The 18,965-nt window shown below is 59.8% G+C and overlaps 3 protein-coding genes across 3 annotated transcripts; 2 read left to right on the forward strand and 1 right to left on the reverse strand.

Annotated features, from left to right (window-relative positions):
- The first annotated feature begins 608 nt into the window (after positions 1 to 608).
- Positions 609 to 18,100, forward strand: CCDC183 (coiled-coil domain containing 183). The gene is made up of 15 exons (XM_087704830.1): positions 609 to 707; positions 13,149 to 13,349; positions 13,569 to 13,690; positions 13,812 to 13,889; positions 13,966 to 14,133; positions 14,238 to 14,342; positions 14,668 to 14,790; positions 14,876 to 15,004; positions 15,359 to 15,413; positions 15,524 to 15,624; positions 16,010 to 16,170; positions 16,279 to 16,444; positions 16,884 to 17,009; positions 17,333 to 17,429; positions 17,880 to 18,100. Exons 2-15 carry the CDS (start codon positions 13,280 to 13,282, stop codon positions 18,008 to 18,010), a joined length of 1,632 nt encoding a protein of 543 aa, XP_087560956.1. The 5' UTR covers positions 609 to 707; positions 13,149 to 13,279; the 3' UTR covers positions 18,011 to 18,100.
- Positions 1,360 to 4,954, forward strand: NRARP (NOTCH regulated ankyrin repeat protein). The gene has a single exon (XM_087704831.1). It carries the CDS (start codon positions 1,397 to 1,399, stop codon positions 2,207 to 2,209), a length of 813 nt encoding a protein of 270 aa, XP_087560957.1. The 5' UTR covers positions 1,360 to 1,396; the 3' UTR covers positions 2,210 to 4,954.
- AMBP (alpha-1-microglobulin/bikunin precursor) lies at positions 8,833 to 12,052 on the reverse strand. The gene is made up of 10 exons (XM_014057562.2): positions 11,880 to 12,052; positions 11,474 to 11,616; positions 11,290 to 11,366; positions 10,987 to 11,100; positions 10,234 to 10,335; positions 10,006 to 10,043; positions 9,832 to 9,910; positions 9,439 to 9,606; positions 9,170 to 9,334; positions 8,833 to 8,941 (listed from the first exon to the last, which is right to left on the reverse strand). The coding sequence occupies exons 1-10, from the start codon at positions 11,991 to 11,993 to the stop codon at positions 8,916 to 8,918; spliced, it is 1,026 nt and encodes a 341-aa protein (XP_013913037.2). The 5' UTR covers positions 11,994 to 12,052; the 3' UTR covers positions 8,833 to 8,915.
- Positions 18,101 to 18,965: the final 865 nt, after the last annotated feature.

Consider the following 18,965-nt stretch of genomic DNA (forward strand, 5'->3'; position numbering starts at 1 on the left):
TCAGCAGTTTCTTTGTGGGCTTGGCTGCTGCGGCTTCTGCCTTTTGTTTGCCCAGCAATCTTTTCAATAGATCTGCTTCCTGATAAGGGCCCCCTGCCTCCTCCTGCCCCATGTAAACTGAGTCCTCCCTTTGGGGAGCAGGCCCTATGGCGGCACAGAAAAGAGGCCTCTTTCTGAAGCAGGCAGGGACCCACAGACCGCCTGGAACCAAGGGGGCTCCTGCACCCCACCTCTCCCCCTCTAGCCTCTCCCAGGATCTCCACCAGGGGGGCAGGAGCAGGAGGAAGAGGTAGAGGCCCTGGGGGGCTGGTTTTTTGCACCCCATCACAAAGCCTTTACTTGCTATTTTTCTGCCAAAATTGCCAATAGCAGCCCTTGGAAACCACAAGAAAAGTGCGCTCACATTTTGTGTTCTAAAGCAACAACTGGGGACGGCAGAGGAACCTTTTCTGGAAGATCTTTCCAGTGGGTTTGCTGGCATTTCTAGCAGTTGTCTGGACCAAGGAGGGAGCTGAGGTTGTGCTGCCCCCTCCGCCCAAGCCCCCAGGTTTGTTGCCTAGAATTTAAGCCAGACCGTTGACATTACTTGGGCCTGCTTGGTCTTCCAGGATGCCCTGGATCCTTCCGCTGGGACCCGAGGACAGCAACAGCAGGCAGGGGGCGAACCTGACAGTCATTTGCTTGTTCCTTTGGGGCAGAGCAAACAGGTGAGTTACTTTCAAACAAGCCAGTTTATTAGTTGTTTCTTGAGCCAGGGAATTGTGCTGTAGTTTATTTTGTTGGAGTCGTGTGGGTGGGATGCCCAACGGGGAGCCCTCCAGAGAGAGCGAGGCAGGAGGGGCATCTGGGAGATCTGTGGGGTCTGAAAGCTACCTAGGGTCCAGGAGGGGGGGCAGCTGCTTCAGCCCCTCGGACTTCACAGGGTTTCTTTTCACCAAAGGCTCTGCCTTTTCAGAGTTAACAGGAGCAGCCAGGCAAGCATTTTCTGAGCAGAAAGTAAGAGGGATGGTAGCAACCCCTGTTGAATTTCTGCCTCACAAGCTTGTTTTAAAAGTGCAGGAGCTGTTTTGGGTGCCTTGTCAGCTGGCTCCTTTTACTCAGGAGTTGGGCTGATGGGTGGGCCTGGGTCTTTTCCCGAGGAGAAGGAGGGGGAGAAGAATTGGGAAATGGGGGTTGGGGAGCCTCAGAAGAAAGACATACCCTCCGTTCTGCTCCTCCTGAGCCCAAACCCCTCCTGGGCTGCATCTGCCCCTTCCTTCCCTGCCCCTGGGAAGACCAAGTGGGGGGGCAGCAACAGCCCCCCTTTTCCTCTCGACCCGGGCTGGAAGAGGAGCTCTCGCAGGCCAAGACTGGCAGGGCGACCCCCGGTGCTCTCCTGGCCCCTCTGGCTGCCGCAATGCGAGCGAGGACAGAGCGCGGCCGACCCTGGGAAGCCCCCCCACACGACACACAGACACACACACCTCGGGCCGTGCGCAGGGAAGGCGGGGCTCTGCCGTCCCGCCCTCGCCAGGCGGCAGCCAATGGGCTCCCGAGAGGGTGGGGAGGGCCGGGCCTGGGCCATTGTTATGCAAATGTCACGGGGCCGCCTAAAAAGTGCCCCCGCCGCCCGCCCGCTCAGTCCCCGGCCGACCCGCGGCGCCCGCCGCCCGTAGCAGCCCGCCCGCCCGCCAGCCACCCTCGAGCCAGGCGCCCATCCCGGGCGCGGTGCGGAGCTAGGAGCCCGGCGTTGCGCGGCGGCGAAGCGGGCCGGCCGGCCTCTCCGGGGCCCGCGCTCCTCTCCCATGCGGGGCCGGGCGCGGCGCCTGCCCCGTCGCCAGCCGGGCGCGCAGCCATGAGCCAGGCGGAGCTGTCGGCCCCCCGCGCGGCGCCCAGCCAGCGCGTCTTCCAGGAGGCGGTGCGCAAGGGCAACACGGCCGAGCTGCACTCGCTGCTGCAGAACATGAGCAGCTGCGAGTTCAACGTCAACTCCTTCGGCCCCGAGGGCCAGACGGCGCTGCACCAGTCGGTCATCGACGGCAACCTGGAGCTGGTCAAGCTGCTGGTCAAGTTCGGCGCCGACATCCGGCTGGCCAACCGCGACGGCTGGAGCGCCCTGCACATCGCCGCCTTCGGGGGCCACCAGGACATCGTCCTCTACCTGATCACCAAGGCCAAGTACTCGGCCGCCGGCGGGGGAGGCGGCGCGGGGGGAGGCGGCCGCGGCTGAGCGCGCTCCGGCAGCTCCATGGCGGCGGTGGCGCCCCGAAAGCCCTCCGGCCCGCGGGCGAGCGCGGCGGCGCCTCCGTCAACCGAGCCCGCCTGGAGGACGGAGCCCGGGAGAGATGCGCGCTGTTGGCCGGCGGGCGCCGCCACTCGGGCCGAGGAGACGCGGGCGCCGGCCCGGACCTCCCCGCCCTTCGGGAGCCGCCGCGCTCCGACCCGCCACGGCTCTGCCTCTCATCTACCTCGGTTCTTCCAGTGTTGGCTCCCCCGCTCGCTCCTTCCTTCCTTGGGGCCGACCATCTGCTGCCTACCGCGCCCCGGACCTGGTTCTCCGCCGCCAGCAGCTGCCACGGCCGCTCCCCTCCCAGCCCAGCCGCGGGGCGCTTTCCCCGATCTCCGGCTCTTGCTCCGGAGCAAGACGCTCGTCGCATTTGTCTGGTGTCCAGACCGAACTCGCCCCTCCCCGGCGCAGCCCTCTCGGCCTCCCCGCTCGCTCTCGCCCTCCTGGCCGCCTTTGGATCCGCTCTGCCGGAGGGCGGGCGGGCCAGCTCCCCCCCCCCCTTCAAAACGGGTGAATTTCGCCCGGCTCTTCCGCGGAGAAAGGGGGCGCTTAGGAAGCTTCTCCGAAAGATCGAGGGCGCCCCCTGCTGCTGATGGAGGGAAAGCAAAACTACTGAAACCCGAACCTTTCGAAGGAGGCGATTTCCACGCGGGGGTCGCTTCGGAACGGAGCAGGCCCCGCCGTGCCCCGAAACTGACTGCCCCGTGTGCCTTCGATGCTGCTCTTGAGTCTCTGCCTGGTGTGGTGCGCCCAGGCAGCCCCCCATGAATGTCGAGGAAGCCACCCGCCTCTTCTGCCCCCCTTTTCGTGTGCACTAGAGAGAGAGAGAGAGAGAGAGAAATATCCCTTTCACCGCCATATCACCCGCGCCTCTTCTCCCCCCCCCCATCAAATAGCCATTAAACCTTTTAAAATATAGTTTTTCACTGTGTTTGGGCTGCGCTTTAAGTATTTATCTTGTACGTGTGCAAGGATGTGTGTGAACATGAATAATTAGTGACTTGAGCGTTTATGTTTGAAGGGATGTTTATTTTGGTAGTTCAGAAAATGCAGTTTTTTTTGGAGCAGTTGCTATTCGGTATATTTCTTCCCTAATTCCTGCAATAATTCCCCCCCCCCCCCATTGCACTGAGTTATTTTGCTATCTCCCGTTCCTCCATGCCCTTCCCCAAAAGGGAGCCTGTTTTCTGCAGCCCCCTCCTCCTCCTCCTCGCTTACTCTGACTGGTTGATTTGCAAGGAATGGGGCTGGGGCTTCACCAGCCCTGGTGGGAACTGCTGGGGGGGGGGGGTTGCGGGGCCCCTCCTGACTGTGGCGTTTTTAGTCTGTGCTTGGCGGGGAGAACCAGTTCCTTTTTTTTTTTTCAACTTTGAGGGGGGTGTTTTAGAGTTGCACATGATTTCTTTTTTGTCTTAAAACAAGATTTGCCACAATAAAATGTCATAACATTTATGGCATAGTTATTAAATGAGAAAATAAAAGTAGGTTGTATTCAGAAATCCAAGATCAGATTTCAGTTTTAGGAAAAGATCTTGGTCGAAAGCCCGTTTTTCTAAAGAAGACTCATGTAAAGATGTTAACACATATTTATATTTTTATATATGAAAAGTATACCTTTGGAGACTGTGAAACCCTTTTCCCCCCCCAGGGGGTGTGCGGTGTGAAATAAAATATCCATGAGGCTTGTTCTGTTGCCTGGTTTCTACCATCCCCCACTCTTGCCTAGAACTAGTGGGAAAATCCCCTCCCCCCCAAGAGGTGGTTCCCCTCCCCCCCCTGCTATGGGAACTGAGTTGGGAAGATCTGCCTTTGAGGTCCTTTCTCTGAGCTGGCCAATGAGGTTCCTTCCCACAGGGATCTGCTAAGCATCCTTGCTCTTAAACCAAGAGCTGCCCAGCTCAGTGGGACTTGTGCTCCTCGGCTGACACAGCAGGAGGGAGTAAATGTGATATTTTCTATGCAACCCTGTAAAGCAGGGGTGTGCAAACTTGGGAACTTTTAAGACTTGTGGGCTTCAACTCCCAGAATGGCTGGATGAGGAATTCTGGGAGTTGAAGTCCACAAGTCTTAAAAGTTCCCAAGATTGCACACTCTTGCTGTAAAGGTATTGAATGTAGCCAGGTGTTATGTGTGTCGTCCCCCCCCAACTGAGACATAAAAGGGAAGGTGTTATTTGGCTATTTTGTGCTGCTGGATCCTTTGTGCCAAAATGGGAAATGTCTCTTGCCTTTCTTTAAAGAGGAAGAGGGGGTGTTTTGAGATGCACCAGTTTTGCGCTGAATCATCTTCAGGTCTATTAAATATTTTTCTTGGGAAAACACATTCACCTTTGTGGGGGGAAAAAACCAGACATTGGAAGAAGTTGACCCGCAGATTACTTAAATGAGCAGCCTTTTGCTACACCGTGGTCTTGTTTCTACCTTCCCCCTTTTTTTCCTAGGTGGCAAATACCTTTCTTTAATTATGTTAATTAATTTGTGGAGAATTTTAGGCTTATGTTGAAGCTTTTATGTGGCTCACTGTATGATCACTTTTTAACTGGATGAAAGGGCTTGCAAGGCTGTACGGGGTTGGGTGTGTGGGTGTGTGTGTGTGTTTCTGAGTATATCATAGCATTGTGTAGTCCCAGGGTGAGAAAATTATCAATAATTTTTCCACTGATCTTTTTATATAAAAACATGTTCCTATGTTCGTGTGTGCCTTGTTTTTCTTTTCCAACCACAGGCTGCGATTTCAAGGAAGCTGCGGAGGGGCAGGGAGCGAGAAGGGGGCAAGGCTCACGGACAAGGGGGCGGGTGTGTGTGTGCGTGAGAGAGAGAGAGTGGTGCCCTGGTCTTGGACTACAACTCCCATCATTCCTCGCCAAGAGGGAGAGTCGGGACGGCCTGGAAGGCTGCCAGGGAATGGGATCAAACTGCAGCGAATTTAGCAGGCCTGGGACTGAAGGGAGCTCTGAAGGAGAGCCTCCATTGCCAGGAGCAGTTCAGAGTAGGATAAAAAGGACAGCAACTGGATGGTTTTGGGCTGTAGCTCCTCACCTCTTTTGACAGAAGAAATCCCCCCCCACACTTGGTTTCTCTCCCTTGCTGAGTGTTAAGTGGGCACAAAGGCCCCGGAGGAGATTCCGACAATATCTGGAGGGCCACTGGGTCCCCACCCAGCAACTACAGGCGGGCACCTGGTTGTGCAGGGCTCTTGAGGCTGGCATCCTTATACGGGGTGGCATTTCTGCCCTGAAGTGGTGGCAGGAAGCTGGCCTTCACTGAACCAGGGCAGCGAATGGGGTGGGCTGCCTCAGCCTGTTGCCAAAGGTTGACTCCCAGGCAGTTGTGCCATCTGGCAATGAGGCCCCTCGCTAAGCAAGTGGTAGTTTCCTAGAAGGCAGAGGTTTCTCCCCCCCCCCACGGGGGCTTTCAAGATGCCCTGCCCTTGTGGGGGGGGGAGATGGAGCACAGCCACTGTGTACCGTGGAGGTCCGATTGGGCCCCTTGCCTTGGCCTGCTAGGCAACGGATGCCCCTCGGCACCACTCTGGCTCCTGGCAGGGCTGGAGATGGGGATGGGATGCCTGCCTCCTCTTAATCCCACACCAGAACCAGGCAGAAATGGGGAAGGGTCCTTCCTCTGGTCTCTGAAGCAGCACAGCCCCTTAAGTCCTCCGGGTTTAGCCTGTACAGCATTAGCCGATCCTCCGAGGGCCTGGGCTACCCTAGAGCAGGGCAGGGCAGCCTGGGGGGGGGGGGGGATGGCACTTGCCCCTCGGTACAGCAACCTTGAGCCCCTTTCCCACGGCTGGCACCTGGGCAGGTTGCTTTGTGGTGTGGGAAACCCTGCCAGCTGGGTTGAGAGTTTCTTTCCCCAGCAGCTCCGGGCATTTTGGATTGCAAAGCAGGCTGAGCTGAGGAGAGAGAGAGGATGCCATGGGGCATCGAAAGAAGGGACGGGGGTGCTCCCCTGCTTGGCTACCAAGGAGGCTCCTGGGCCCCTCCAGCCCTGGACGGTTGGCCTTCCACCAAACTCCCAAGCATCAGCACTGTGTGGTTTTTCTCTTTAAAAACGTCTTTTTCCTTTGGCTGCTCTAGGCCCTTGCCAGCCTGTTATTCTCATTTGATGTTATTTTTCCGAATCTCATTGTCCTGCGTTGCCTTGCGAGACCGAAACCTGTGAAAGAATTCTGAACTGCTCAAGTGTTTCCTGCAATTGTCTCCCGTTTTTTTGTTTGTGCGGCTGGCTCCAAAACAGATGGAGGAGGGCACAGCTCAGTCTTGGGCGGGCGGGAGGGGGAGGCCGAGAGGGCTTCGTTTCCCTTGTGATTGACACGGGAGAGAAAAAAATCCCTCATCCATCAGAAGGGGGGGGGGGGTGTCCGCTTTGAATGTCTCCATATCTGAAGTGATTGTGGGGTGGGGGGGGTCAGGTTGCTGTGGAGTCTGGGGGGAGGGGGGCTTTTTTAGGTCTGCATCACCCACAGACCAGGAACCCAGTTGGAAAAAATGCTGCTTTTACATTAAAGGTTTTTGGAGGGAGGTGGTGACTGAATGGGCACCCCAAATCTGCCCAGGTTCTCCAGAGGGGCCCTTCTTCAGCAGGGCCTTTGCATTGGGTGTGAACTGGCTCCCCCCATGCACCCCCCCATGCCCTTCTGCAACCAGCTCCCAGGGGAGAGGCCCCTCCTTGTCTTGGCCCCCGGCCAGAGGGGGCGAGGGGAGGTGGCCCGCCTACCCAGCTCTTCCGACACGCAGGGTGGACCTTCTTGGTGGCAGGGCCTTTTGTGAGCCTGGGGTCTTTCCCACACCCTCGTCTTGGTGGGGCTGCCGAGGGGAAGGCGGCCCCCTCCCTCCCCTGTGTGCAGAATGGGGGTCTCATTCAGCCCCTCTTCCTGGGTCACCTCTTCCCCCTCCCCTGCCACACAGCTCTTTTCTTCCCCCAAGACGGGCTGGTTCCCTGCACCCCTCGCCCCCCCCCTCTGGCTCCTTTCAAAGCCGCATTGAGGCCCTCTCTGCCCCCCTCGCCCGCCCCCCCCCCACTGTTCCCCTTCAGCCTTTTTCCAGCTATTCATTCCCAGGGCAGCCCCTCCCTCCTCCCCCTGCTCCCCTCTCTCAAGCAGCTGGTATGCTAATGAGGGTCCCCAGAAAGGGGCGGAGGGGGGGGGCTGCAGAAGCCATGCCAGGAGCAGCCACCGAACAAAGGAGGCTCCCACCAGCCCCCCCCCCTGCCAGCTTTTCACATTCAAATCCATTAAACAGGGAGCTCCAGTTCCTCATTCAGAGCCCTGCATTAAATCCAGGAGGGAGGGAGGCTGTTTTGCCTAGGCTGGTGGGTGGGTGGGAGGCCTGGCCCAGAGGGGCCGGGCAGGGAGCTGCAGAAGGCCTCGGGCAAAGGGTCCTCCTGACCCACTCCCAGGTATTGGTGGTCCTGGATGAGAACTGGGAGGGGAATTCTTCCATTTTGCCACACAGCCTTTAAGTGGCCACAGGTTCTGCCAGTCTTTCGGGCTGGCACTTCAGAGCTCGGTCGGCAGATCTACCGCCCCTCTGTGGGCAGCCTCAACCCTGCTGTGTTACCTCCCTCCCATCCACTCAGAGTTAACGGTGCAGCCTCATTAAATGGGGGGGGGTGGGCTAAATGGCTCTCACGGGCATGATCTCCCCAGTGACCTGTGCCCCCTGCCCCAGTCCGTGCTTCCTTGCCCAGGGTCAGGGGTCTTCCCCAGAGCAGCCCCGCTTGACAATGCGAGTGGGGAGGGGAGGAGGCTGACCCCCCCCTCAGAGCCTCTTCCCCTCAGTGCCTGGTTTTGGGGAAGGGGGGTTCCTTCCTTCCTGGCCTCTCCATTCAGATCCCCCCCCCCCGCTCGCCACCTCCCAGGAAGGAAAGTCAGGCGAGGAGGGGTCCCTCCCGGGCGGAGGTGCCAGCCGCAGGTCTCCGCTCTCAATGCGCCATTCACCCTGCTCAGCCACACAGAAAATCTCGGTCATCGGATCCTGCCCTGCCTGGAGACAACCGAGGCTTTCTTCTTGTTAAGGGCTGCAAAGCACGGAGGGGTCCCTTTTGGGGAGGGGGCTGAGAAGCAGCGGCAGCTTTGGTGGGAGAGGGCTGGGCCAGGCCTGGTGTGGCGGGGAGCAGTTGCCCATTCAGCCCAGGGCTGTGTCTGTCTGTGTGTGTGTGTGTGTGTGTGTGTCGTCCCAGCCGGCCTGGAGCAGCAGCCGGACAGGCCATAACCTCCGTGGTGGTCGGGGTGCCATGAAGGGCTGCCCCGGGGTAGGGCTGGAGCCAAGGCAGCTGAAGAAGTGATGGGGAGAGGCGAAGCCCTCACCTTCCCAAAGGCCTGGGGAGGGGGGGAGCTATGGGGGAAGACCGTGACGACCCCCTGGCGCCCCTGCTGGTCCCAAGGGGAAATAGCCACCAGGGAGAGGATGGCAGAAGCCCCCACCCTCTCCTGGACCCTCGGGGCTTGAGATGGGGGAAGCCCTGCAGAAAAGATGGCCGGAGGGCATGAGAGCAACGTGTGGCGGCAAGAGATGCCCAGGAGAGGGAGGGTCCCACAGTGAGGAGACGGGCTCGCTTCGGTCCAGCAGCTGCATTTATTGATGCCAGCAGGATTTTGGGAAGAGGGCTGGTCCTCTCGGCTGCCCCTCTCGCTTCCTGGCCTCTCACGGGTGCAAGAACTCCTCCCCGTCTGCAAGGGGAGACAGGGGCATTGGGTCCCTTTCCCCGCCAAGTGCTCAGGAGGGCCAGGTGGCCTGGCAGTGGGGGCGGAGGATCAGGCTGGAGAAGGCCCCTCCCTCGGGATACAAAGGGCACCCCCCCCATGCAGAGAGTAACCCCCCTCCCATGCCTCCCCCCTCCCCTCTAGGATGGCATCCCCCGTGGGAGACGGCCGCCAGGGGCCTCTTTGCCCACCTACCGTTGGGCAGGAGGCCGCAGTACTCCTGGCACTCCTTCTGCAGGTAGAACTTGTTGGCGTTCCCTCCGCAGCCCTGGAAGGTCAGGCACTGGCCTTGCTTGGCATCGAAAGCCCAGAAGGTGCTTTTGCAGGGCTCTCCCGGGACGATGGGCAAGCGGCAGGCGGCTGCGGGCAGAGAGGGAGGGAGGGATGGAGAGGTTGCCACTGGGAGCCCAGGCGGGATGGAGACGGGGAGGGAGGGCTGGAACCCCCAGCCCTGCTGCACTCACCCTCCGTGCGGCAAGTCTGCAGGCAGCCGCGCTCGGAGTGGAAGTTGTTCTGGTTCCCCCGGCAGCCGCCGTAGAAGAATCTCTCGCAGTTCTGGGACGTGGTGTTGTAGAAATAGCGCAGCTCCATCCCCAGGCAGGGGCCGGCGTCCTTGGGCTGCAGGCAGAAGTCTGTGGGATTGCAGGGGTGGGGGGAGAGGCTGATGCCAGGTGGACTGGGGGCTGTGCCCGGGAGAGCCGACCCAGGTAGCGGAGGAGTAACCCCCAGCAGGCATCATCGGAGTCGTGCCCAGACTGCCCTGGTCACTGACTGCCCAGCCGATGAGGGTCCTCTGGGGGCAGCTGTGGGGAGCGCCAGCTTAGGGAAGGGGGCTTGAGCCCTCCCGAGGAGCTCACCTTCCCTGTTGCCCCCCATAAACGATGGGGAGCCATCGGCAGAGCCTGCGTCCTCATCCCAGGTGCTCCTCCGGTCCCTCTGGGGGAGAAAATGGGCCAGCCGTGAGCTCAGGTGGGGAGAGGGGCATTAAGGGCTGAGCCCAGGGAGCCCCCCCCCAGAGGAAGTAGTAGTACCTGCAGGGTGACTTCTGGCTGGGGGGGGACACATTCCCCTGAGGAGAGAGAGACCGGTCAGAGGGGGGCATTGTCTCCACTGCAGGTGACTCTTTGAGGGCAGGAGGGGCAGCCGAGCCAGGCAGCCTCAAGGACTGTGGCATGACCTCCCCCCCTCCCTCCCCCCTCCCCCTGCACCCCCTGGTCTGAGAAGACCCCTCCCCTCCTCCCCTCCAGCGTCTGCTTTGCCTGTTTCCGTCAGTCTGAAGAAGGAGTCCTCCGGAATTCCCAGGGCCAGCGAGAACTGCCGGAACTCCTCGATCAGGTCCTCGGACAGGTGGGGGCTCCTCCCTGCAATGGACAAGAGGGGAGCGACTTGGGCATATGGAGTCCATCCTGTGCGGCAGGAGTGTGAGCGGACCCATCTCCATCTTCAGTAGCAGGCTACCACTCCGTACATGGCTGCGTTTCAGGGCGTGGTGGGGATTGTCCTCCAAGCGGGGAAGTCCGGTTCCTCCCCCAAAGCAGCCAAGGGCCGCCCAGCCGCTTGTGTGTGGGGGGGCTGACCCGGCCCCTGGCCAGGAGGCCTGGAAAGGTGCCTCTGAGCTTAGAACGGCCTCCCTCCGCCTGGCTCGGCTCCCAGCAGCCCTGGAGGGCAAACTCTTCTCCCCCACCCCCACGTTGAAAACCAGGGTAAACAGGAAGGCTGTGGAGGAGGCTTCCTTTGCCCTTGGACCCCTGTCCACCTTGGCACCCCCAGGCTGCCACTCCCGGGTGAGCTCCTCCGCTGTGGGTCCCCTGGTGCCATGTCTCCAGCTGGTGGGGGGCAGAGAGCGGGGTCTTTCTGGAGGCAGGGGGGACCCCAGTCAGATCTGCCTCGGGGGGGGGCTGCCTTGGAGGCTGTGGGGGCCCTCGGCAACCCCTCTCTTGGCCCTCTGGCCCGGGATCCCCCCATGTTCAGTTTCACACCGGACAGGCTCCTGTCCCTGCAGCAGCCCCTACCGAAAAGTTGGGTGGTGACGGAGTAGCCGTAGCTGCTGTTCTTCTTCCAGGCGAGGAAGGCGTACTCATCGTAGTTGGTGCGAGCCACGTAGCCCTCAATGTGGGTCTCCCACCCTGGGGGGAAGACGGGGAAGGGAAGGCAGAGTGATTCCCCCCCCCTCTGAATGCATCCCCTCCCCCGTTTCCTTCCCCTTCCCAGGAAGCCCACTCCTGAGCCTTCCTAGGGCCTGAGACGGTGGGCTACAAATGCTCCCCCCTTCCCTCCCAGGCCCACCTGCTGGGCACCGAAGCCCCCCAACCTACTAGAATTGTAGTACTGGTATTTCCCGGGGATGCTGCTCTTCTGGTAGACTCCCACCGCTCGGCTGCAGGTGCCTTGCCTGCAAGGGGGTGCAGAGGGGGTGGGAGAGAGGGGCTGAGAACCTATGAGGTGGCATTGATGGGTAATTACTGGCAGGTCTTAACTGGCCAGGAGGGCTGGACCTACCGGATCCTGGTGGAAGCGACCGATAACTCATTGCTAGAGTCCCCCGCAGCCACCTCCAGTGTCCCCATCAGGAAGCGCTCCTTATACTTCTTCATCCACTTGCAGGTCGTGCCGAGCGCGATGGCGTACCACTTCCCATAGACCTGGTGAGAACAACCCAAAAGCGGCCATCTTAAGACCACGTCCGGCGCCCACGGCAGACTTTGGCAGAGTTTCAACCTCCGCTCCTACAAGGCTGGCGTTCCTCCTTTGGTGCCAGTCCTCCGATATGTGGTATTTCTAGCTAGGATCCCAGTCCTCGCTACGACTCTCTTGGCGGAGTGCAGGCACATCCGTAAGAGTCGGAGAAAGGGCTTTAAGGGCCCCACGCCTCGTTCTATCCTCTCAACACAAAGGGGGGTCTTACTCTTGCTTCCTCAAAATCCTCCTGGACTTGGATGGTGTCGGCTGGAGCGACTGGACTGGCGCTGGCCGAGAGGAAGACGGCGGTGCAGACGAGAAGAAGCACCGGGGGCTCCATGGCTGGACTTCTGCTCTGCTCGGCTTCGACGGGCACCTCTGGCCGCTGCAACGGGGCAGCTTTGTTTTTCTAGCATGGGGAAATTTGAACTTTGGCCTGCGGGCCGCACCACAGGTGAACGGCCTTGCGATGAATGCATCCGCCTGGGAGCCCGAAGACGGGGTCTCTGGCAAGAGCCCTCCCCATTGAACTTTACAGGGGGGGGGAGAGAGAAATGGATTCGGATAAGGTGATGGGGGCTTCCTTCCCAGCCTTCCCAGTCCCTTCAGTTGAGACAAAGGGGTCTCGCCATGCCCTGGCTTGACTGCCCGGATGGGAGCCTCCTGTTAGGCCGAGGGTCCTGGGAGGTGGGCAGATCTGCCTCCTTGTCCCTTGCAGAAGGACATTCCTGGAGACTCTGGCTTTGGAGGCGTCCTGACACCCCGGGGTCTTTCCGCCAGCCTGAAGACCCTCAAGCCTTCCCTGGCTGTCCATGCTCCTTCTCCCAAGAATCATTAACCAACGCAAACAGTGGGAGACAACAACCGGCCCCAGAGGTTGTAACCCATCCAAGGTTTTCAGCTTGGACATTGGATCGCAAACACACAGCGTTATCAAAGGCCAGCAGCCAGAATTCATCAGAGGGGCCCAAAATCTGAAGTGTTTTTCCCCTCTGCTTTTGCTGTAAACAGGCCCCCAGCCTTGCTCCATGCCAGCTGAAAAGATGGGCAGCTCAGCCGGCCACACCGGAAACAGGCCGGTTGTCCCAGATGGGATGCAGGCAGAGCCAGGAGGATCTCTTCTGGGGCCTAAGAGGGGCTTCAGCAGCCTCCCAGCTCAGCCTCGGGCGCTCTGGGGGGAAGCCAGCTTGAACCAGGGGCTGGCAAATCTCCAGAGCCTCAGCAATGGGGAGCCTTTCCCAGCAGGGGATCGGGAGGGGGGCCTTTGGCCACGTGTTAAGCCGGCCATTTTCCTGGGGAGCTGGGAATGACCCCCTCGGGGCGGGGGGAGGCGAAGGGTGTGAGATGCCTGGAACCGCCCCCCCCCCCCTTTGCAGGAGAATCGGCGGCTCTTCAGGACAGAATTCCAGCCGAGACTCCCTGGGGGATTCCAGGGGGAATCTTCAGATTGTGATGCCTTCGTGTGACACATTCAGGCATCACAATTTCCCTTCAGGTGTCACAGAGCCCCCAGCGGAGGCTGCACAAATCCAGGCTGGAAGAAGAGAGGCTGAGCTGGGCTGGCATTTGCCGGGCGCAGAGGAGGGTTTGGGGGAGCAAAGGGAGGCGCGATCCAAAGGACTCAGGATGAAGTTCAAGAGGAATAAAGATGTGAAGGAGCAAATCCATGAACTGCAGTCCATCATCCACATCCAAGGTAGACGAGCGCGTCCACTTGGCTGGACCCTCGCATCTTCCTCCCTGGGGATGGGTGTGTGTGTGTGTATATGTGTGTGTTTGTGTCCCGGCTGGCCTTTTGCAAGTGGGGTCTTGCTGGGCTGCTGTTCATGGGAGGGCCACCCAGAAGGGACTAGTGCAGCTGCCCTCTTCCCTCGGGGGCCCCCCATGAGTCCCCTCCACCCGCATTTCCTTCCAGAACAAGGGAGGAGGCTCCGCACACAAGCAAGCGAAGAGGCCGTGCGCAAGAACAGGGACCTCATCGCCTTTCTGCGCACCACCCTGCGGGCAGAGATGCAGGAACTGAAACTGGGGCTGAAGGTGAACGCTCCGGGTCTCCCTGGCACGACAGAGAGGAGGAGAGGCAAGGGGGGTACCGGTTAACCCCAAGCCCTCTCGGCCGGCCTGAAATCGCTCGCCTCTCTTTCTCTGCCCCTCGTAGTACGACCACGTCACGATCAGCAGGGCCTGCCTAGACAGGAAGCAAGAGAAAAACACTCTGGCCAAACATACAGTGGAGGTAACTGGCGGGCGGGACCTTCCCCCATTGCCTTCCCTCCGGGTCTCCTGAACGGGCCCTTCCCCCCCCTTCCTAGCAAGCGCGAGAGTCCCTGAGCCAGTGGGTCTTCGACCGGATGAACACCCACAACCTCCTCTTGTACGAAGCCCGGCGCCGAGGGAAGCGCCTGGAGGAGCTCCAGGTGATGCTGCAGGACCTCATCGGCCTGGAAAGGGTCAGCCCTGAGGTCCAGCTGCAGCTCCAGGTGAGACCCGTCCCTGCCCTGCCCCGCCTTGTCCTGGGGCGGAGGCCCCTAGGATGCCCAGGGAGGGCGGGGCGTCTTTCCCTCTGCCTTCTTTCTGCCTGCAGACCATCCGCCAGCTGGAGAACAACATTGAGAAGATGCAGGTCAACATTGTGACTGCAGACAAGGTCCACATCCTGTACGTGAAGATGGTGAATGTGCTGAAAGCTGTGAGTCCGGTGCTTCGGCCGTCCTCTGCAGGGAGCCTTCTTGCTCGCAGAGGCTGTTGGGTCTGATCCAAACTCTGGCAGTCCCTCTGTCCTCATGTCTGGCGGGGAGCGGGGGTGTCCACCCTGGATGCTCCGCAGGACTGACCCCATTGCCGGAAGCTTTCCCCGGTGGATACCGGAAAGCCCCTCCGCTCTGTGGGCTCTCCAAAGGGAAGAGGGAGAGAGGGCTGCTCCTCCTTTTCTCCTGATGGCCGTTCTGGGGACAAGGGTGCCTCCCCTCACCCCCCCGCCCCCGGCTCCTTCCAGAATCTTCTCCTCCCTGCAGGAACTTTCTCAGCTTCCTTTCCTCCTGGACGACTTGGAGCGCCGGGTGGGCACCTTCCAGTTGGAGCTGCAGGGGGTGGACCTGATGGCTGTGGATATGCTGGAAGCCACGGAGGCCGCCAAGGTCAGAGCCACAGGGGGGCGGCTCCCGGCCCCCTCAGCCTCTGCCCAGCACTCCCACTCACCCTCCGCTTCCCCCGGGGCTGCAGATGGACATGGCCAACGCGGAAAACGAGCTGATTGCGGAGAAGAAGTTCAGGGAGAACTCGCTCAGCATCCAGAAGAAGCAGATAGAGCGCGTCCGTGCGAAGGACGCCGTTGACAGGCACCGAAGGATGGTGAGCCCTTCCCAGGCGTCTGCTGGCCTCCTTTGACCCCCTGCGGTGGGGTCTGGCTCCGAGTGGGCTCTCCGCATCTAGGGTGCCTCTGAGGGGACACAGCTCAGCGCTGAGGCCTTGCCCCCCCTCCTCCCGGGGCTTCTGGGGCTCCTCTGCCTTTTGCGAGCGCCCGCTTCTTCCCCTAACCCAGTGTTTCTCAACCTTGGCAACTTGAAGATGTCTGGACTTCAACTCCCAGAATTCCCCAGCCAGCATCCGCTGGCTGGGGAATTCTGGGAGTTGAAGTCCAGACATCTTCAAGTTGCCAAGGTTGAGAAACACTGCCCTAACCTGTTGGTTGGCTTTCATGACCAGCAAGGCCGGCGAGACCTGGACTTCTCTGCCCTGGTGTTGCGGGAAGGAACAAAGGGTAAGTATGCCCGGGGGGGGGAGGCCTCCAGCCATCCTCACCAGATATTGAGAGGGCACAGCTGGTGGCCCTTGGGCTGGAAACCACCTGGAGGTCTCCTGTTCTTCCAGTGCCAAAGATGGAGGCTTCCAAGGCCCAGATTGAGTACCAAGGTCTGGTGATCGGCGAGGTGGAGAAAATCAAAAGCGCAGTGCAGTGCTCGCATCTCTGGGTACGTCCAACAACCGAACCCGGCCGGCTGTTTTCTTGCAATTCCTCCAAAGCTCAGCCGGGAGTACCACAAGGAGAGCTTCATCAGCCCCTTATCTTGGGGGGAGGGCTTTTCTTCTCCAAAAATACCCCCAGGAGCTGCATTTTAGGCATTATTTCAGACGTGAAGCTGAAGCTGCTTGAATGGGTGAAAATGACCTTCTCTCCGGCTGGGCTTCTCTCCTCAAGCCCCTGGCACCAGCTGAAGCCCCGTGTCTGGGAAGGATACTCTGAGGCATCAGGAGGAGGGGGAGCGATTTGGGGAGGGGAAGCCTGGGGAAGGAAGGTCCCAGCGATGGCCCCAGGGACACAAGCATCTCGTCCCCCTCTCCCTCCTTTCCTGCCAGGATATCGCTGGGCGCTTCATGGCCCAGAAGAAATCCGAGGAGAACCTCCAGCAGCAGATCGCCAAATCGGAGAAGAAGCGGCGAGGCCTGAAGTCCCAGCTGAAGGCTCTGGAGCTGCAGCGAGCCGAGCTGAAATTCCACCAGTCCCCGAGCTTCCTCAGGTACCTGCGGCCTCTTGGGTCAGCAGAGCCGGCTAAAAAATTGCCCCGGGCCATCTCTGGCTGCCTCGACGCACGAGACCCCAAGTAAAAAGTGGCTTCTCCTCCCAGCATAAAGACGCTAGAAAAGGACCTGTCCAAGAACCTGGAGGAGGAGGAAGAACGGCTTTTGCAAGTCCGTGACCAGGCCTCCAAGAACCAGGAGCTTCTCCTCCATTTTGAGAACGGGGTTGACAACCTGATCTTGAGGCTATACGACATCAGTGTGCCCGGCCAGGTCTGTCCCCCTTTCGAGTGGTTCCTCTGGCCGGCAGCCCCTCGACCTCATCCAGGGCAGGGCCCGTTATCTTGGTGAGGAGCCGAGGTGGCGCAGTGGTTAAATGCAGCACTGCAGTTCAGCAGTTCGGCTGTTCAAATCCCACCAGGCTCAAGGTTGACTCAGCCTTCCATCCTTCCGAGGTGGGTAAAATGAGGACCCAGACTGTTGTTGGGGGCAATATGCTGACTCTGTAAACCGCTTAGAGAGGGCTGAAAGCCCTATGAAGCGGTATATAAGCCTAACTATTGCTATTGCTATCTTCCTCTCTTTTCCTCTGCCGTTACCCAGCCAGGGAAGCCCCCTCCCTGCCTGCGGAGGAAACGGGGGGGGGAGGAGCAGGGGGGAAGAGCCCAGGTACAAGAGGGCCTGCTCTGGACCTTTGTCCCCTGCTTTGCAGGAGGGCTTCCCCAAGATGGAGGACGTCTTCGAGAAGCTGCAGTTTTGTGAAACGAAACTTCTGCATTTGAGCCAAAAGATGCTCCATTCGCCCTTCGACAAATTCAGCCCAGTCGAGAGAGACGAGGTGAGCTTTCTGCTGTGGCCCAGCGGAAGCCGCTTCCTTTCTGCTAGACCAGGAGCCAGGGGAGAGGGGGGGGGATGAGCCCCGGGGACTAACAGGATCCTGATTGTGCCTCCTGTGAAATTCCAAGGGGTTCTGGGCACTTCCTCCCCTGGCTCAGCCCAGTCCTGCTTGTGTACCCCCCCCTGGTCCGGTTGCAGGGCAGAAAGTCTGATGAGGGAAGTTCTGGGCCCAAGCGGGCATTGGCATCCTGGTGGGCATCAAGCTCTCTCCTTCCCTCCGTCTCTCCCCTGCTCCCTTCTAATTCCAATGTGTCATTTGCGCAGTCGTTTGTCCACCTCCGGAACTTCCTGGAGGAGACCACCAAGAATGCGCACCAGAACCGGAGGATCCCTTTGTACGATGACGAAGAGGATGTCCGAGGTCTGTCCCTTGCATCGGGGTGGGGGGAAAGGGTCAGCAAGGCCTGTGCCCCGGCAGTTAGCATCTGTGCAGGCTTCACTTGGGGCGGGGGGGGGGGGAGGAAGGGGTACTGCTGCCAGATCAGAAAGTTACGCCTTGTTGGCGTTTCCTCCCACCTGGAGTGAGAACTCCCACCCCACCCCTTTTGGTGTTCTCCCAGGGAGGAGGGGGGCTGCACTAGATCCACCATGGAGCAGCGGAGAAGGGGCTGCCCTGGCCCCAGAGGGATGTGGGCCCAGGGTCTCCGCCTCAGCCTAGCTCAGCAGGTGGCCGCCCTGTGTGTGTGTGTGTTGTGTGTGTGTGTGTGAGAGAGAGAGAGAGAGAGAGAGAGAACGAACAGAGGCTTCCTTTACCTGACCCACTGCCGCAATTTCCTCCCTCCCTCCCCGTGTCTCTCTCTGCCCCGCACAGAAGCCTTTAACTTTGCCGACATCGACCACAGCTACTTGCCCAGCCGGGAGGAGATCAAGAAGGAGAGCTTGAAGCTCATGGAGGAAAAGACCAAGGCCATGAAGAAAAAGCAAAAGGGGGCCAAAAAATGAGGCTTCCGAGGACTTGGCGACCCCCATTTCTCGCATGTGGGGATTTGACTCTACCCTGTTTTTTTTTAAATATATATGATTTATTCAAAATGGTATTGAACTTGCTTCAAACATCACACACACACACACACAAACACGGAAGGTGCAAAGAAGCGGGGTCGACAGCGGGGCTTTCCGGGGCTCAGCGGAGATGCATGGTGCTGCCGAGGTGGCGCAGTGGTTAAAATGCAGCACTGCAGTTCAGCAGTTTGGCTGTTCAAATCCCACCAGGCTCAAGGTTGACTCAGCCTTCCATCCTTCCCAGGTGGGTAAAATGAGGACCCAGATTGTTGTTGGGGACAATATGCTGACTCTGTAAACCGCTTAGAGAGGGCTGAAAGCCCTATGAAGCGGTATATAAGCCTAACTATTGCTATTGCCTTTTGCCTGCAAGGACCCGGGTGGCCGCTTGGGGGCGCAAGCATCCCACCGGTTCTAGGCAGCCTTTAGCCAAGGTCTCGACAAAGAGCTCGCGACCGCCCTTCGAGGAGCCCTTATTGTCCCTCGCGGGCTACCGTCCTAAGGCTTCATGTTTTGCCTGGTTGCTAAGATACGCGGCAGATGGTAGCGCGGAGCCCCCCCCTCTACGTTTCCGGCCCTTTCTGTCCCAAACTGGTCGCCATAGCCCGTTTAAGATGCTGCTGCTGCTGCTGCTGCTGCTGCCTCTCCCCCTCCCACATCAAAAACGGGGCTCTGAATAAAAGCACTCCTGCCCCGCCTCCATCCCCAGATCCGGAGCTCTACGGGGTAGCGACGTGGTTTAAAAGCGGTGTCATCGCAGGACCGAGCACCCCTTTCTGTCCTCATGGGCCCCCGTAGTTCCGGGATGTATCCGCTTCCGCCCTCCTTTGCCACGGCGTCCCTCCCGCAACGTCCCTCACGGGCTGCCGTAGCTGGCCCCGCGCGCGCTCTGCGT

The sequence above is a fragment of the Thamnophis sirtalis genome, unplaced genomic scaffold (genome assembly GCF_051295495.1).
Source record: "Thamnophis sirtalis isolate CommonGarterSnake01/CBP01778 unplaced genomic scaffold, rThaSir2_p1.2 scaffold_2, whole genome shotgun sequence".
Taxonomy (NCBI): Eukaryota; Metazoa; Chordata; class Lepidosauria; order Squamata; family Natricidae; genus Thamnophis; species Thamnophis sirtalis.

What these genes read in the sequence shown, in the direction of transcription:
- NRARP (XM_087704831.1), top strand. Translation starts at nt 1,397, where the DNA reads ATGCGAGCGAGGACAGAGCGCGGCCGACCCTGGGAAGCCCCCCCACAC.
- AMBP (XM_014057562.2), bottom strand. Translation starts at nt 11,993, where the DNA reads ATGGAGCCCCCGGTGCTTCTTCTCGTCTGCACCGCCGTCTTCCTCTCG. An exon ending in GCAGACTTGCCGCACGGAGG is followed by an intron (nt 9,335 to 9,438) that starts GTGAGTGCAGCA and finishes CTCTGCCCGCAG; the next exon opens with CCGCCTGCCGCTTGCCCATC. An exon ending in CTGCGGCCTCCTGCCCAACG is followed by an intron (nt 8,942 to 9,169) that starts GTAGGTGGGCAA and finishes CTCCCCTTGCAG; the next exon opens with ACGGGGAGGAGTTCTTGCAC.
- CCDC183 (XM_087704830.1), top strand. Translation starts at nt 13,280, where the DNA reads ATGAAGTTCAAGAGGAATAAAGATGTGAAGGAGCAAATCCATGAACTG. An exon ending in AACTGAAACTGGGGCTGAAG is followed by an intron (nt 13,691 to 13,811) that starts GTGAACGCTCCG and finishes TGCCCCTCGTAG; the next exon opens with TACGACCACGTCACGATCAG. An exon ending in GTTGCGGGAAGGAACAAAGG is followed by an intron (nt 15,414 to 15,523) that starts GTAAGTATGCCC and finishes CTGTTCTTCCAG; the next exon opens with TGCCAAAGATGGAGGCTTCC.